Below are 18,185 nucleotides of genomic sequence, written 5' to 3' on the forward strand. Positions count from 1 at the left end.
TTCTCGTTTATTATACCTATATAGGTATATATGATTGTATATCCCCCTGAATGATGGGATTATAGAGAATATATTCTTATTGTTGCTGAGCTGTAGCTTGATTCTTTTATGACGAAAATGTATTGCCATGTATCCAAAAAGCAATAAAATCATTATTTTAAAAGCAAAACAAATGCTAAATATTGATCTTAGAATAAAACCTTGCAGTCCATTCTTTTTTAATATTCATTATTCCCAAACTCTTTTCTTACGATGTTCAGAATCTTAGGAGAGTTATAAAATTAACTGATTCCTTTAATCACATATTGATTCGTGTGTGTGTACGTGCGTGCACACATGCTCAGGTTGTAGTTTTGGCCTTTATTCCAACTCCCGCTTATCACTTTAGACCAATTTGTATCATTTCCCTAGCCTTCTCAGCATTTGTGACATTTCCAATTCCATCTGCAGATTTAATTAACGTGCTGCTTGTTCACTCTTCCACATCACTGATAACAAGAGACATAAAACTGGACCGAGCACTGACTGCTACACAATCTCAATACCTCCCACAACTGGACACATCCTTCTGCTTTACCCAGTTTTGGAGCCAAGCTGATTGAAACTGATTTTGCAAGTAAAATTCACTCAGACATCGCAGCAAATGATTTATGAAGTCCATGCAGCCGTGTGGTGTCCCATTAATCACAGACACTACAATAATCTATTTGTGTGCAGCAGTCCTCATAAATCGGAATAAAATAAATTCCACAAGCGCATCTTCAGCTTTTGCAACAGGGCACATGGTATTATTCAGGGCACCATCCACATAATGCAATGTTAGCAGACTTGCAGATTCCTGAGCTTGGTCAAGCAAGTAAAAATATGCATTCATTTACCGATGCATGCCAAAGCTAAAGAAATTACAGCTTGTTCATCCATCGGATGAGACAATTCCTTTAGGGCTCAGCTTTCTCAAAATTTTTTAATGAAAAGTGATGCAAATAAACAGAGTATATGAATCATAACAATAAAAGTGGTGAGATGATTTTGTTAAAAAACAATTCAGAATTATATCTTCAAATAAATGTTGAGCACTTAACTATCATCCCCATTTGGAGATCTTATTTAGCCATTATTATGAAACAATTTTGAAAATTCTCATTTGAGATTGATCTGTGTTTCACATAACAAAAAATGTCTTTAGTTGTGGCAAACTCACTTTATTTATGCGTGTACTTCTTATCTTGAATACAGTCCAAAATTATTGAAGACCATGTCTGGTAAAGACTGTGAATGTTCCAGGTAGATAATAGTAATTTTTTCAAAATGTGAACAAATTTATTTTTCCTAATTATATAAAGAGAATATTGTAAAATTAAAATTTAACAATATAAAAATACATTGCATTAAATAATAATGGCATAAAAAGGATTGCATAACATCCTAACACACAAAGATAATCACTCTTAATATATTAGTAAATAGCTTTTCCAGAATATGCTCTATATGTGTGTTTGTGTCTTGAGAGATGGATATGGAAACACATATATATCATTTTGTTATATAAACAAAATGAAATGAGATTCCATCATAATTGTTATATTATTACTTGCTTTTAAAAAATCAACATTATGTTGTGACTGTCTCTCCAATATAATAAATATAGAACCACATCATTTTAATAACTGTAATTTTCCATTACATAGATTTATTTAATCAGTATTCCATTCATGGACATTTAGTTTATTTTCACGATTTCAGCTGTGAACAAAACTATGATGGACAACCTGGTTGCTAGACATTTGTAAAATAGACCTTATTCTCTTGTTAGAGAAAGAGTTCTAGAATAAGAAATTTGCTTAAAATAAGATTTATTTTCTTAGAGAAACTCTTAAAATTTTGATATCTGGGTCATGGGATATGCCCAGCTAATATTTTGAGGTGTACTGTTAAACTGCCTTCCAGAAAAATTGTACTCATTTGTACTATCACTAATAATTCTTGAAAGTATTTCTTGCCCCCATCCTTGCTAATCTTGGATATTGCCAGTCTTTAAAAATCTTTATCAATCTGATAGATGAAAACTGTTTTCTCACTATTTTAATTTGCATGTCCTTGACTATGTTTGGTTGAACATCCTTTCGTATGTTTATTGGTCATTTACAATTCTTCTTTTGGGAGTTACCTGTCCTTATATATTCTCATTTGGGGGAGGCAACGGTCATCAACTTTATTGATTTATGGCACCCTATTTATACTAACGTAATGCTGTTTTTAATCAAAACCAATGCATGAGCCTAATGAGTCTAATTTCCTTATAGATTTGTAACTGGATCAGAGGTCAAAAATATTTTGAGAAATGGCAATATTCTTGGAAATGGAGTTTATTTTCCCCAGGGTGACACCATGAGTGCTTTGAAAAGTAATACTCATCTGTATATCTGATTTGTGTATATTTGTTTAAACAAAACATAATCCTTAGGCTTGAATAAGAGCCTGTGCTCTGGAATCAGATTGTCTATCCTCAAACTCTGACTCTTTCATTTAGAATCTGGGTGACCGAAGTCATGTTACTTAACTATTCTGTACCTTGGTTTCTTTATCTATAAAATGATGTCCCCACTGCATGGAGTTGTTCGGAATTCAATGAGAAGATGTACATAAACTATTTAGAATAGAGCTGAAAATATTTTAAGTGCTCAATAAATATTAGCTATTATTAAGTGCAATATTATATGGTTTCATGACCTGCTCAAACTTAGACCACCAGTTCTACTTCAAGGCATTTTTTAAATGTACATTTTATTGCTCTGTTTTTGGGTAAACTGCCCTGGTGATATGCTTAGACTCCTCAAATTTCAGTTTAGGAATTTAAAACTTAGAAGAGAGAGAGTTCTAGGGTAAGAAACAAATCAGAAACCAAAGAAAACTCTCTCCTAGTCCTCTGGTGGCTTTTAGGACATGGCAACAAGAGAATAAAGAAAGCCGTTCAAATCCTTGCTTTAGACTGACAGTGACAGGCACAATTTAGGCATCCCCTAAGCGGGATTTAGATGGTTGAGGAGCTGGACAAGGGTGAGTTGGATGCAGAGGTGGTGGGAAAGACCTGGCAGCTCGGTTAGTCAGTAAGGCTTGGGTAAACTCATGGCTCTGAATAGGTAAATGCCACTGCCCTAATCTACAAGTAAGAACATGAAACACCCAATAGCCTAGCCAAGCTATCCTGATCCTAGAATGAGACAAGTAGCCCCAACTCAATGTATGATGAGTTGGTACTGGATCTAAATCCTGACTCAGGCACATGGCCTATGTCCTTGGGATATTTAGGTCATTTCTCTCAGCTTCAGTTCCTTTTCTGTAAAAGTATGTTTGATTGTACCTTATAATGAAATTGCTATGAGGATTTAAAGAGTTAAGATATCAAAAGCTTTTAGCGTCTACTTTGTTCCATGTGCTCAATTAATGGAACCTAGCAGGCAAGCAGAGGGGATGTTAAAAATATTTAGGATTGACACAACATTGTAAACTGACTATAACTCAATTAAAAAAAAATTTAGGAACTAAGCTACATAGGCACTGACTGATTAATCAGAACAAATGCCTGACCAATGAGGCCAATTAGAAGGGACCCCAGTGAACAGGAAAATTGGCCCAGCCAATAAGAAGGGGGGATGCCGCCCCACACATCCTACTGGGGTGTGCTGTTTGTTAGGGATAAGAAAGTGGTTTTCACATTAAATAAAGTTTTCAAGAATTTGGGGCTTGGAGAAAGGAGCAAACAAATAATCAACAGGTCCACCTAGCAAACAACCGAGAGTCAGAGGGAAGGAAAAAAATAGTAATGTGAGGAGTTCTGTTTACTAGAGACTGTACTTTGAGACCAGGTGAAGTGCCTCAGGGTGGAAGGTGGTAGCTTGTGCACAGAAAAACAGGTGGTGCCCATCGGAAACTCAGGCACCAAGTGCCCAGGCAACAGAGCCCAACCCCAGACATCATCACTAATCACTAGAGGTTAGAACACAGACAGCCAGGTGTTTAGGCAAAAGGAATAAGATTGCAACTGTAGAATGTGATGGAAAAAAGAGAAGGGAACTGAAAACAGATTTATTAGCTCCAAGTTGTGACCACTGGGGGCAAAAATCCTTTCACAGTCTGCTCCATAATAGACCTGGAGTCAGAGCCAAGGCAGAAGTAAACGAGTGACGTGCTGATACAGAGGAGCATGGCAGAGGGTTCCATGCTATTCCCACCATGTAGGAGATGGCAAAGAGTCTTCAAACTTTAGGTCATCAGCTCCCCCAGCCTTGTTTTCCTCATTTATAAAATGAAGCGGTTGAACCAGAGGATCTCTGAAGTCTCTTTCAATACTATAGTTTTTCTTTATTTCTATAAAGAAATCTCAGAACTAAAGGGGCCTCCAGTCTCAATGGTCTTGTATTGTCCTCACTTAATATTGATGCCTAATAGATGCTACGTAATCCTATTTATACTTGATATTCATCTGAGAAAGTACGGTTTTAATGAAAGGCTAGAAGTTTCTTTTTTTCAGATTCTAACTATGCAGCCAAGAACAAAATGGAAAACCAAAAGTTAAGTCTAACCCGTGAAACTCAGGAACTCCTAATTTATTTTGGAATGTCAAAATCTATTGTGGCATGTTTGGTTTCGGGTCACAGCTCATTATCTCTCAGCTATGCTCTTTGGTACATCTCCCAAATAGTTTTCTGGCTTCCACTCATTGTCCCTCTCTTATTTGGCTGCCATAATTTCAACATTTCATTAAATACAAGGTCCCATCACTTAAGCAACCACATGATTTTATATACCACTGAGAACGAAAGTAAACAACTGCCAGTTAAACTATGACACGCCATCAATTGGGGGATGCATCTCACTTTCAGAGTTGTTCACATACTTTAAAAGTGTGTCTTAAATCAGTAATAAATAGTATTTTTATAAAATAGAAATTTGATGAGGTCACGTGCCTCTGAAGTTTCCATACACTCCCCTATATGATGACGTCTAAACTCTTTGCTCAGGGGAGGGTATAGCTCTAACGGTAGGGCTTGAGGCCCTGGGTTCACTCCCCAGTACCTCCATTAAAAACAACAACAACAACAACAACAACAACAACAACAACTAATCATAATAAATAAATAGACCTAATGACCCCCCCCCCAAATCAAATTAAATTAAACTCTTTGCTGTTGATTCTGGGCCTTCATCATCCACTCAGACTTACTGGACTTGTCTCCTCATATATGTCATTGGGTATCGAGTTGCCTCAAACTTCATTTTTTTTAATTGCAGAACCATAAGTTCTCTTCCTTCTTTCAGCAACATTTATTAAACATCTGCTCTACACCAGGCCCTGTTCTAGGAATTTCACTGTTTTCTTTGTTTGGAATCTCTTTTCCTCCCTCTCACAATCCCTAAACCTGGTGTCTATTTTTCTTTCAAGCTCCAACCTAACTATCTTCTCATTCATGAAGAAGTTCTGTGAAACCTCCAATTTCCTCTTGTAGACTGAATTTTGTAAACTTCTATTACACTATGTTGAAATAGTTGACTTACCAGTTGCCCATCCAAGACTGCAGACCCCTTGAGCACACAAAAAAGTGACATTTATTTCTATAATCAGAGTAGGGATTAGGGATGTGGGATCCAGCTTCCTGAGTTTAAAAGTCCCTGTTCTGCCTATTAGGAAATCATGGACCCTAAATGGGAAGACAGACATGAAAAGTGACATGCTCAGGGAATTACAGACTGCTAGGGGGTACAGTCACTATGAGATGAAGTTCTTGGGTTTGAACCTCACACAGGCCAGAAGTACTATTATGTTCTAGAACCACAGACTAGACCTGATCTCACAAACTTTTCAAGTAGTAAACCCTTAGTGAATATATGAATTAAGAATATATGGTTAAGAAAAGAAATCCCATTATTAAAAATACTAGAAGATTTACTAAGTATTTATTATGTGCTCCAAAGCCTGTAGGTGCTAGTTTCCTAAGGGACTGATGAGAAAAAGGAAACTCATTAAACAACGTATTCAAAGTCACACAGGCAGTGATGAACACAGTTTGAATTTGATCCTGGGTCAGTCTGATTCCCGGTATCATCTTCTCTCCATCAGAGTGCTTATGGCACAGTACCTCATCATGGCTGCGGACGTTCCTGATTTAATCAATAATTTACTGAGGGAAAAAGTGGATAATCCTCTTCTTCAGACACCTGTAATTGGCATTGATGGTTACCTCTTCTCCTTGGCAAAGCTAATAGGAAACATAATGTGGGTTTTGGCAATAGTCAGTTGATGATGAAGACACTCTTGGAATCTCTTTCTTATATTTTCTTCCTGAATAGTTTTATGCCTTATGAGCTTCATCTTCCAGTTTTCTTACTCATCTCAGACCAGTAATCACTTACACAGTCACAGCCTACTGGGAACTAGCATTTGGTCAATGACCTTTATTTGTTGCCTGACCTTTAGTTTGAGCTTGAGAAAGCTAATGAAGAACAACCAATGTAGGCAACGAGGTGATCAAGATACATTAAGCTATCAAAGATAATTAATGATAGAGACTATGGATATGATGATGACCTTAGAATCCAGTATCAAAATATTAAAATATTCTTTAAGTTTAAATGAGAACTAGAAAGAGGTGCTGATTTAATGTCCATAATAAACCTGTGGATGTTGATGCAATTACGGTGATCCTTGTGGGGAAGGCTTCAAAGAGGAGCACACATGGGCAGCACTGCAAAAGAGGCTTGAAGAGGAAGTAATAAGTTCTGAAGGACTTGGAAAAAAGGAGGAAAAGAAAGGTTTAAAGAGCCTCATTCTTTTTTGAGTTGCATAGGGCCTTGGTAACCCACACTAAAGTCATGGGCAGAGATGGTCTGAGACTGGAAGCTCAGGAAATCAAACTCACTGGGTAACATAATATAGATGGCCACCCTCTCATTTGTGTAAGTGGAAAGTTTTGATATTACTTATTTTACTACCACTAATCAGTACTAACAAAATTCTAAAGTCTTCTTGGAACACTACAGTAGTGAAAATATTTTAAATGCCAGGATTGGTAACCTAATCATTATACATTCATTACATAGTCTACGAACAAATGCAAGTCAGTTATAAGTACATGTCAAAATTGCATCTTGTCTGAGAACCTATAATAGTAACTAAGGTCAGAATAAACGGTTCATGTTGTTTCTGTTTAAGCTAAAATAGTATGTTATGATAGGCTAACTGCTGTAACAAATAAGCCTCCAATCTCAGTGACTTATCACAGTAAAGATTCATTTCTCACTCAAATCCTAGTCCCCTGAAATTCCGTGAGGTAGATGTACGTGAATATGTCTGTACGTAGGAAGTCGGCTTCACACAGTGATTCGGGGACCCAGGATCTATGCATTTAGTGGTTCCAAATCCTTCTGGGATGTCAGAGTCCTCTGTGGTGTGCTCTGCAGCCAACCAGCTGAGAGAAGGGAAAATACGCAGGATTAGAGGCCAGCCTAGGCAAGTTCCCCTTCACTTCCATCCACATTCCGTGGCCCCATCTAACTGAAAGAAAGGTGGTGAGTGTTGTCTAGTTGTGTGTCCAGAATGAAAGAAGGAAACTAGATATTGGTAAGTGCTACCGTTTTCCCTAGAAAATAGGTAATAAATTCTTATTTCAATGACAAAACAGCTGTCTGATATATAGGCTATGAATATAAAAAAATCAGTGTTCTGTTGAACATTATCATATCAGAATTTACATTCGAATGAATGATGTCTCTTTGTCAGCAGTTACTTAGAAAAGCTGTATGCTTGTTGCATGAAAACCAATGCCTGCCATTTTTTTATTGAGATATAATTGACATATAATTTTATATTAGTTTCAGGTGTACAACATAATGATATATTTGTGTCTATTATGAAATGATCACCATTTTTTTAAACTCTTTTTAAAAAAAGATTTTCTCTAGAACATTTGTTGGTTCTTTTAAATATTCACAGCAAATCTCCATCCTCAGAGGATGAATTTGATGAAGATTGTAAAAAGTCAGAGCCAAGTCTGATGAATGAAGAAGATAATCTACTTGAGTTATAATATGTTGTGTCAAATATATGATGATTAAACAATGAGCTTTTTTTTCTCCTGAGACTATAGAAGGCAATTCCAAAATAAACATTTTAAGAACATATTGAGTAATGAGATCATTGTTGAAAAAAATGTAATTGTGTTTCTTATCATAGATGCCATTTTGATTTGGGGAAAAGTGTCTGCAATTTGGATCTACGAATCTTCAGGCATTGAAACCAAGGAGTCGGACAGGCAGCTGCAAAGATGGAGAAGACTACAGGGTGGCGCTGTAGTAGGTAGAAATCCCTCCTCCTCGTTATACTGCAGGGCTGGGCCCTCTCTTCTCAATTTTCTTATGCTTGTTTTTTTCCAGCTATTGAGAAGAATGCCCACAAGCACAGAATATCCATTAAAATAGCCTCATCTTTTGCAGGGGTCTCAATCATTTATTCCCTTCATTAGTTCAGTTTCATAAAAGCACTCCTTCCTTGGGAGAAATTTTTTAATTAAGGACACTTTCCCTAAAAATCCTACTGCATACAATTTACCAGGTTACATGATTTGGTAATTTGTAGGGTTAAAATATCTGATATAGTTAAAACCTACAAATGTTGAACATTTTAAAGGATCTAGTAAAATAATGAATGCAAAAAAAATTTTTAAGGTTGTTTTTAAAAAAAAAGCTTTACAATGTAATGTGCTTTCCAAGCAGCAGTTGTTAACCCGAAGGCCCTCTGCACTGGGGAGATGAGCACTCTCACTAAGTGTTGGAGGGAATGTGTGCAGATAAGAGTTTGCAGGAGGCAATCTGGCTATGCGTGTGAAAAAAAGCATACTTTTGGACCCACATTAACAATTCTACTTTTGGAATTGGCCAAAGAAAATCACTGAACAATTGGAAAATTTGGCTAAATGGGAATCCGCTGTAGCTTTGTTTATGACAGTGAAAATATGCAACAAACAAACAAAAAGCCCTAAAAGTATATTAATGTAGCATGATTAAATATAATATAGTACACCCATTCAGTCAAATGAATCCAGTGGTACAAAGTTATCAATCCTCAAGATCAAGATGCTATGTATATGGTTAAGTGAAAAAGCAATGAATTATAAATTAGAATGAATAGTCCACCTTTTGTTTTATACTTTATAGGGGAAAAGAAGCAGTCAGGATGTATAACAAATGTTATTAGTGGTTAATAGCTCAATGGTAGGATTATGAGTAATGCTTCTTTCTTTCTTTTTTAAAAAACCTTGCTTATATTTTCTTACTCCCTGCCCCCCGACCCGCCACCAATACGCATGTATTTGTAAAGAATATATATTAGGAGGAGGATTGCATAACATGGATTCTGGAGCCATACTGCCTGCTTTTGAATCCCAATTTTTCTTTTAAGTAAGTATGGCATTGGGCATCTTATTTAACCTTTCTGTGTCTCTGGTTCCCCATCTGCAAAATGCAAGTAATTATGTACCTACCTCGTCAGGCTGTAGTGAGGATTAGAATTGGTAATAAACCCAGGTAATTAGTCAATATGCACATAGTAAACACCACATGAATTTTGTTTTTCAGTAATTAGGAAAACAATGGAGCTATTTCCATTTTGAGGAAAATGCTAATCACTACTTTAACTTTTCATATGCAAATTAGCAAAGAAGGCAAGATACTGTCATAGATATTAACAGTTTGAAAGTAGGTCTACACAAAACAATAACACTGAAAAGAAAAGCAACTTCCCATTCCCCAATTTACTGCACGAGGCAGCTAAATACACTAGGTTCCAAACCGGAAAGCCGCTCACAGAGCTCTGAGACCTTGCAAATCACACAACCTCCTGTGCCTCTGATTCCTCAGCTCTCAAGTGTAGATGACAGAAGATACTGTAAGGCATTGGCCTTATAGGGCTACTCTGTACGTTACTTAAAATAAGCCATATGAAGTGCTTATTAGCAAGCCCTCAATAAAGGTTAGCAATTATTATTATCACTATTAGTAATGACTACCCTTGAAAATAAGTCTTAGACCCGAATGAGTCCCAGAAAATATCACATATGCGACAACCCCATGAGTAGACAGACTGCCAAAGTGGGACCAACTTAACGATCCTAAGAAGGAAAAAACCAAATATCTGGTCAGGCAGATGCTGCATAGGAATAGGTGTTGAGAGATCGCAGAGCTGGGATTCCGGCTCAAGCACAGAACTTGAGGAGGCACTCAAAGAGAAGGACTCTAAAAATAACAATAGAAAAGGAGAACACCCATTTTATCCACATGGTACAGTGTGTGGTCCTCTGCATTCTGGTCTCCACTTTGTAGGGGACGGAACAGATTCAGAAAGGATGAATACTTTGTTCAGAATTGTGTGTGCATCGCCAAGGGCGGGGGTGGTGGGAGACAGCACCTAGACCAAACCTTAAAGAGAACCTGTATTCTGTGCTCAGCCGTGCCAGCTCTGGAGCAGCTGTTGGCCCTCAGCGAGGCAGGTAAGACAAGAACCCTCCTTAGGAAAAAGGAGTCCAATGACCAGATCCGGAATCCAAGATCAGATGTCTGAGCCCCCAGACTAGGGATCCCCCTGTCTCACTGAAATGGTCCAAGCCTAGAAAGTGAGAATCCATGTATAGGTGACCCTAGCTGAGGGGGAGCAAGGAGATGGGGGGATGAGGGTGAAAGGAGCCAGACTTGTTGTCCTGGTTTCTTTCTTTCCTTTCCTTTTCTTCCTTTCTTTCAAATTTTTTTGAGGGGGGACGTTATTAGGTTTATTTATTTATTTATTTTGATGGAGGTACTGGGGATTGAACCCAGGACCTCATGTATGCTAAGTACCCACTCTACCACTGAGCTATACCCTCCCCCATTTTTCTTCATAGATCTTTCTAGTGTCTAAGAAACATCTTTATAAAACAAGACTTTTTTTTTTTGGAAACTCAATTCTAAGAGTCTGTGTATCTGACTCAAAAGATACCTTCTACATTTCTATTTTCATTTCAAGAAGAGAAAACACGAATAGCATGCACCTCCCAGCGTGTGACTACAGGAGAGAGGCTAGGCCAGGCACTGAATCAGGGCCGAGGGCTCTGACACTAGCAATCTCCCGCCCTCTCATTTCCACTTTCTGCTAGGCTGCTAGGCCCCCAGCTGGGCACTGTGATTTTCAGACATTTTCAACAATTTAGCAAACCCCTCCCATCCAAACCCTTCAACGGCCAATAGAGGGCAGACTGTCTCTTCTTCCAGACCTCCACCAACGCTAGGTTCTGATTCCTTTTCCTTTCAGACCTCTGAGGTGTACCCCTCCCGCCCTCCGCCAGTTTGAAAGACTCTCCTGCCCCAAGGAGCCCTTTCAAGTACTTATTTTTAGAAGCAGTTACTAAAACCTGAGAGAGAAGGGCCACAGATGGGAATGTTCAAATGTCTTTTTATTTAAATATCTTTCTTCCATCTCTCCCTTTTGCAATTCCTGCATGCGTGCATTCTTATAAGTCCTGGCCCCTCCAATGAGCTACAATGTAATGGGGTCAATCAGAGCTATTTAGAGAAAGATTTATAATATAACGTATTTTTAAAATATATTTTATTTATGTATATCAACATTTGTAATCTAATATGATAAATGCCACAAGCAGAGGTACTTACAAAATGCTATAGAACACATAAGGGAATAAGCTCACGATGCTTCCCAGAAGAGGAGGCATTAAACCATTCTCCATGTATGACCCTAACTCTTACATTCGTCCGTGCCTTTCAGGGTCTATGTAATACTTTGCCAGTCTCCTTTCTCCCTTGACCCTCTGTTGTCACCATGTTGGGCCCATCCATCCTCTCTTCTGTATCCTTAGTCTGATCTCTGAAGATGAGGGAATCCCTTTGTGTTTGAGCCCCAGTCTCCCTGTCTTGGCTCTTGGCCACCTTGTGGTCCCTCCTGAGTCCCAGGGAGGGAACAGCTATTTTGTAACTGAGCTCCTAGTTCACACACTGGTTTCAGATAAGCTGTCAGGCCCTTGTAGGTTTCTTCTTTGCTACTAGTTACAGGATTCAAGGAAAGATTCTTATTTTCTCCTTGTTTTTCTCTTAATTCTATAGCAAAGGACCACATGTCATTTGAATTTTCTCAGCTGTTACATCCATCTTAGTCTTAAGAATCTCTGCAGTCCTTTCTAAGATTGACTTGAATTCCCATGAGAAGTCAGCTTTTATCACCTCATGTGTACTTTCCAAGAGGTTCTACCTCTAGAGTTCCAGGAATGATGGATGTTGACCTCCATGTTGTCCCTTGCCTGTGTTCAATCTCTAGCTTTCCCTAATCTTTAATATATTGCCTTTAAAATAAAGTAAACAAAAAAGCAAGACCAGGGCAATGATTATTACTCTCTTTTTTTCAACCTACAGTGGCTTTCTCACTTCTGTGTTTTTTTCCATCACCTGACCTTGGCTTTTCCTGTTGAGTCCTACAATGTTATCTGCTACATTTTAATAACGTCTTTATACTTGCATTTGAACAGAAATATAGATAACCTCCTCTGCAAGAGTGGAAAGGGCCTTTTAACACAGCTCAATGATGACAGTTTGTTGGCAAATCCCACAGTGGAGTGCTAGTGCCTTGTTGGGTTACAAGAAACAAACATGTTTAACAGTATTGTATGTTTTATTTTTCTTGAATTTGCTAATAGAAAATGTAGCATATTTTAAATGATTTTACCACTTAATACTTATAATTTTAGAATCTTAGGGTATGAGGTCCTTTGTAGATCATCTAACCTGACCTCCTACACAATTGCAGGAACTGTCTCTACAACATCCCTGAAAACTAGTCATCTCAACAATTATTTAAGTGCTTCCAGAAAATGGGATGCTCACTCCCCCTTTTCATTGTTGAACGTTTTCTCTATTATCCTCTGATAATCAGTGATAATTAATGAGCCTCTTCCTCTCCTCAGGACCAAGAAATATGATTGGAGAAATGTTCAGTTTTCTGATGCCAGTGACTGGGGAATATTCCACTGGTAACTTTGGCTTTTCGATTCAGGATTAGGGTGGTTAAACCAAAATATTTTAAGTATAAATTTGTTCCACAAACAGAGGATTTCAATGACATCTTTGTTTCCTTTCTCCTTACGCTGCCCAGTTATTAACTTTGTGTTCGTTAGTCATGATTTTCAGATCCACTTAAGTTGCCACCTTCCTGCAGCCAGACCATCTTGGATCAAAAGGTCGGCCGGCCACTCCCATCTCACACCTGCCACAAGATCTGATTTTTTTTTCACACTGATCCAAGTCACTTCTTGTTAATTCACTAATTTTATCGTGGACCGTTACAGAGCCTATCATTTCGAGAACATTTTCTGACAGCTACAGAAGAGAAACAATCCTCACACAATGCATTCTGCATCACTTCAGCTGCTTCTTCACCTGGCTTAACACAAAGAATATATACCCCACAACTTCTTTATTAATCCATTTACAATAAATGAAAAAAATTAAAACCCACTTTTGTCCGTGCGCTTGGGAAAGAAAAGGGCAATGTCAGATGATATTAATGATGCATGAGATATGCCGGTCCAGTCATGTCAAGACTTGTAGTAACCCGGTCTTACTCAAGGGAGAAAAAATCACCTCCACTTTCCATTCGCCCCCTCCCATAATATAGCACCTCGGCAGAGACGGCAGAGCGACAAAACATATATGATGTGGACAGTTAAAATTCACCTCAAGCTACAGTGGCCCCAAACATTCCTCTCCACCCCACCCCCCGGAATATTTACCTAGACCGTTTAAAGCACTTAATTAATTCACCAGCAGCTTCGCTGGAGGCGTCTCGAGCTTCCCGAGACTCCATTACATAATATCTTTTATAAAGTCTATTCCCAGCTCAAGTGGAAGATGGATTCTCATCCAGTTTTGCGGAGGTTCCATGCATGTGCTTCCCTTTCCAGCCAGCGGGTGCTCCAGCCAGGGCTGCAGCAATCCCTTCGGCCCCGAGCTCCGGGGGTCCCCGCCACTCTCCGAACTCAAAACCGGCCCAGGAGGTACAGCCGTCTCGCGTTCGGGGCTCTCAGGCCAGCCACGGTGGCCCCGGGGCCGGCGGGCGCTCGGGACCCTGCGACTCTCGCGGCTCGCCGGGTGAACCCTGAGCCCCGAGCCGCAGCGCGCCGGCGATGCCCGAGCCGGAGAGGCGCGCAAAGACTCGGCCCCAGGGCCGGCTTGGTGCGCGGGGCTCCGGGAGGCGCAGGAGGAGGAGGGGAGGAGGAGGAGGCGTGCGAGGGAGGAAGGGCCCGGCCGCCGGGGAGCGAGGGCGGGGGAGGGGGAGGGGGCCGGCCGGGCCGGGAGGGGTGGGGGGCAGCCAATGAGCGGCGCGCGGAGGGGGGGGGGCGCGGGCTGGGGAATGAGGTAGGATGGGGGAGGGCGCAGCCGTAGCGGCGGAGGCTCGAGCCATAAACAAGCCCCCGGAGGAGCGGAGCAGGAGTGAGGCGAGCCGGGCTCGCGGAGCGGACGCCGCGGACCTTCTGCTGCGCCACCGCGCCCACTCGGCGGCTCGGGAGGCGGGGACCGGCCCGGAGGCTGCGCCGCCGCCGCCACCGCCACCGCCGCGGGGCCGGCCGACGCGGAGGAGGAGAGAGAGGAGGCGCCGCCAGCCGGGGCTGGAGCCGAGCGCAGCCGCCGCCGCCAGAAGTTTGGGTTGAACCGGAGCTGCCGGGAGGAAACTTTTCTTTTTCCCCCTCCCTCCTGGGAGGAGGAGGAGGAGGGGAAGCCACCGCTGGCGCCAACGCTAGTGGGCTCGGGGTCGGCGCGGCCCGCAGGGGGGGCGGGGGCCTCGCCCCGCGAGGGGAGGCGCACCCCGGGGGCCCCGAGGGGGGCGGCGAGGACCGCGGGCTGCGGGTGCGGCGTCGGCGGCGCGTGTGCCCCGCGCTGGGGAGGACGCCAGCCCCGCTCCCGGCCCGGCTGCGAGGAGGAGGCGGCGGCGGCGCAGGAGGATGTACTTGGTGGCGGGGGGCAGGGGGCTGGCCGGCTGCGGGCACCTCCTGGTCTCGCTGCTGGGGCTGTTGCTGCTGCTGGCGCGCTCCGGCACCCGGGCGCTGGTCTGCCTGCCCTGCGACGAGTCCAAGTGCGAAGAGCCCAGGAGCTGCCCCGGGAGCATCGTGCAGGGCGTCTGCGGCTGCTGCTACATGTGCGCCCGCCAGAGGAACGAGAGCTGCGGCGGCGCGTACGGGCTCCACGGAGCCTGCGACCGGGGGCTGCGCTGTGTCATCCGCCCCCCGCTCAATGGCGACTCCATCACCGAGTACGAAGTGGGCGTCTGCGAAGGTACGACCGCCCGCTGGGGCCCCCTCCCACCTGGCCCGCGCCGCCCCCTCGGCGCTGGCTGCGCCGAACAAAGTTTGGCCGAGACTTTCCCGAGGAGAGAGGGCTCCGCGGGAGGAGGGGCGGCCGCCGCCCCCGGGAGGGAGTCCTGCGTCCTTCGGTTCCCCCTCTCAGCTCTCCCCGACGCCTGGCCAGCCGCGGGCGAGGTTGGATTTCGTGGGTGGGGGCCGGCGAGTGGGGGCTCGCCCCCAGCAGCGCACAGACTCGCACACGTGTGGCCCATCAGGCTGGGGCTGGGTGGGGTGGCCCGGCTGTGCGCCCCGAAGTGGGGGCGCCGCGGACAGGGGGCACTGCGGAGGCTGTCGCGAGCCCCTCGGGGAGTCCAGCCCCTGCCGCCCTCCCCGCACTAGCGCAGTGTGGAACCGAGTGCTGCACCGCGTTTACGAAGTCCATTTTCAGCTGGCGGAGGAGACGTGTCTCCAGCTCACACTCCGTGTGTGACTCTTTTTATTATTTTTTCCTTGCGCTTTTCCTTCACCCCCTTCCTCCTCCTGCGCATATAAATCAATTTCAGCTCCGGAATATGTCAGCCTGAGGGAAGTTACATACGGTGGATACTCATTTATTTGCCTATTGAAAACGGTCAAAGGCTTTCTCTCCTGAACGAAGGGGTGGGGGTGGGGGGCGAGGGGCTTGCACGTGGGAGTGAAAAGTTGTTCGTATTAGTAGCTGCTTTTTAAGATTAGATACCCGCATGTTTCCAATCGTGTTGCCGGTTCCTTCTTTTCATGTAATAGCGAGGATTGTTCTGCTGGTTTCTCCACTAAATATGGTGCACCACGGTGTCTGGGAGGGAGAAAGATTAGATTATTGGAGCCTCCCTCGTTGGGAGAACCACTGTTGGTGGGTGTCGGCCTTAAGCCCTGCCTACTGGCCTCGGCGTACCTGGTGTGGTGTGGGGTCTACAGAGAGGCAGTGAGTTGTTTTTATTTGGCTAATGGGCAGGACTCAGCACCAGTTAAAAGGGGGGTCCCTGCTGGGGCTGACGTTGGGGCGATGATGCTGTTCCGGGGCATCCTGGTATATGAGCAGAGCGCAGCAGCTGTACTTCTGGAGGAACGGCGAGGAGGAGGGACAGGCGCCCTCTGCCCCGCTCCCTTCCCTATTACTCACAGCTGGCACTACGGAGACCAGGGAGGGGTTTATTCTGAAACATCCTTACGTGAGTCTGTGTTTATTGTGCTGGAATACTGAGAAAGGAGGAAGCTACCTTAAGGATAAACTGGGTCTATTAAAAGGCTTCCATACTGTGATTTTCTTTACACACACGCATATTCATTGATATTTGCAGTTTTTAAAGTTTGGACAGTTCTGGAAAATCAGGGAGGCCTTTCTGGTTTGGAAGCTAGTGGGCAGTAATGAGTGGAGGGAACTCTTGGAGGGAAGTGCACTGTAGCATCCTTAGGACATTGGGTTAGAAGAGTTTGTTTGCCTCAAGTACAAAAGCCTCTCACCTGGTGTCAAGTCCCATTTTATATCCTGTTTTTATTTCTTACAAAAAGAAAAGTAGCCAGGAGATTAACTTCTGATACAGTTTTATGTGTTCGACTTTGGGAATCCTGAATGAGTTGGACCAAAAGATGCATCTCTGAATCCTGCCACTTGTAGTGTCTAATTAGCTTAAGCCAGCCTCCCATAAATCTAAAAAGCACGAGCAACTAAAACAAGGTTAAATGTGGTGGAAACTGCTGTGCTCTGAGGACTTGGCGAGGGTCTAAAGACTCTAACCTTTGTTTTGTTCCTTTGTGATAGATTTCTGGTGAAGGAAATGTGGTGCTCAGGGAACATTCACGGGAATCAAGTGTTTTGGCAACAACATTCTGGTGTCATAGTATAGAGTTATTTTGGCAGTTTGTTGGTGAGCTTCTCATTCCTCTGAAATGATGTGATCCCTCATAGCTTCATTTCTTCTGGAAACACCCCACGCACTTAGTATTAGCCTTGAAAATGCTTGGAAGTGTTTATTGCCATGATGGTATCTCATTTAGTTTTCTCTAGCAACACTTCCCAGTTAGCTGGCCTGTTTTCAGCTACTGAAATTGTGTGCTCAGGGCATTTTTTTTAAATCTAATTTTGTTTTAAAAAATTTTAAAAGCAGCAGTTAAATTGCATTCTAAATCTATGAACTCAGTGTTACAGGGACAGTGTTACCTGGAGTGGTATAACAGTTGGATTTAGGTATTTCCATAGGAGGTCTACAATTTCAGGTGTTTTCACTTTACTACAAGATTTATGGAAAACACAGGCTAAATGAGTAGCTTTTTTTTCCTTCCTTCTTAAGAATTAGAGGAGTCAGTCATTCCATGGCAGTAATTATCTGGAGGGTTCAGACTTTCTCTTTTGTTTTCCTGTTACTTGGCAAGAGATTTCTAAATGGCCAAACATTCCCCTCAGTTTCCATTTTTATTCAGAAATTCACGCATGATTATCATAACTAACAGGAATGGGCATTGATACATTTTATTCATGTTGAGGTCTCTTTTGCTGCAAATTTTGCACTAAAATGACCCCTACTGGTTGTATCTGTTAATGAAAACTCTTTTTTGAAAGTTCTTATTTAGTTGACTATACTGAGAAAACATACTGCATGGTGTAGAAATGTTATCATGACTAATCTACCTGCTTTCGATGACATAATTTAAATACAAATTACACTGCTCCACTTGCCAACCTGCAGTAATTTTTATTTATATCACTCCACATACTGGCTTTATGGGGGGGAAAATCGTGTTTTTAACTGCAGTTCAGAAAATGAGTTAGATAAATCA

General features: G+C 42.5%; 1 protein-coding gene across 5 annotated transcripts in view; it reads left to right on the top strand.

The window, feature by feature from the left end:
- The first annotated feature begins 14,482 nt into the window (after nucleotides 1-14,482).
- CRIM1 (cysteine rich transmembrane BMP regulator 1) overlaps nucleotides 14,483-18,185 on the top strand; it is a 187,042-nt gene continuing 183,339 nt past the window's right edge. For 4 of the 5 annotated variants that reach the window (XM_074378719.1, XM_074378721.1, XM_074378722.1 and 1 more), the window contains exon 1: nucleotides 14,486-15,360. In XM_074378719.1, coding sequence (XP_074234820.1) covers nucleotides 15,030-15,360 — 331 coding nt within the window. In that variant the 5' untranslated portion in view covers nucleotides 14,486-15,029. Of the gene's footprint in view, nucleotides 15,361-18,185 lie in introns of all 5 variants that reach the window. The other variant, XR_012511861.1, reaches the window with a different exon arrangement.

The sequence above is a fragment of the Camelus bactrianus genome, chromosome 15, assembly GCF_048773025.1.
Source record: "Camelus bactrianus isolate YW-2024 breed Bactrian camel chromosome 15, ASM4877302v1, whole genome shotgun sequence".
Lineage (NCBI taxonomy): Eukaryota > Metazoa > Chordata > Mammalia > Artiodactyla > Camelidae > Camelus > Camelus bactrianus.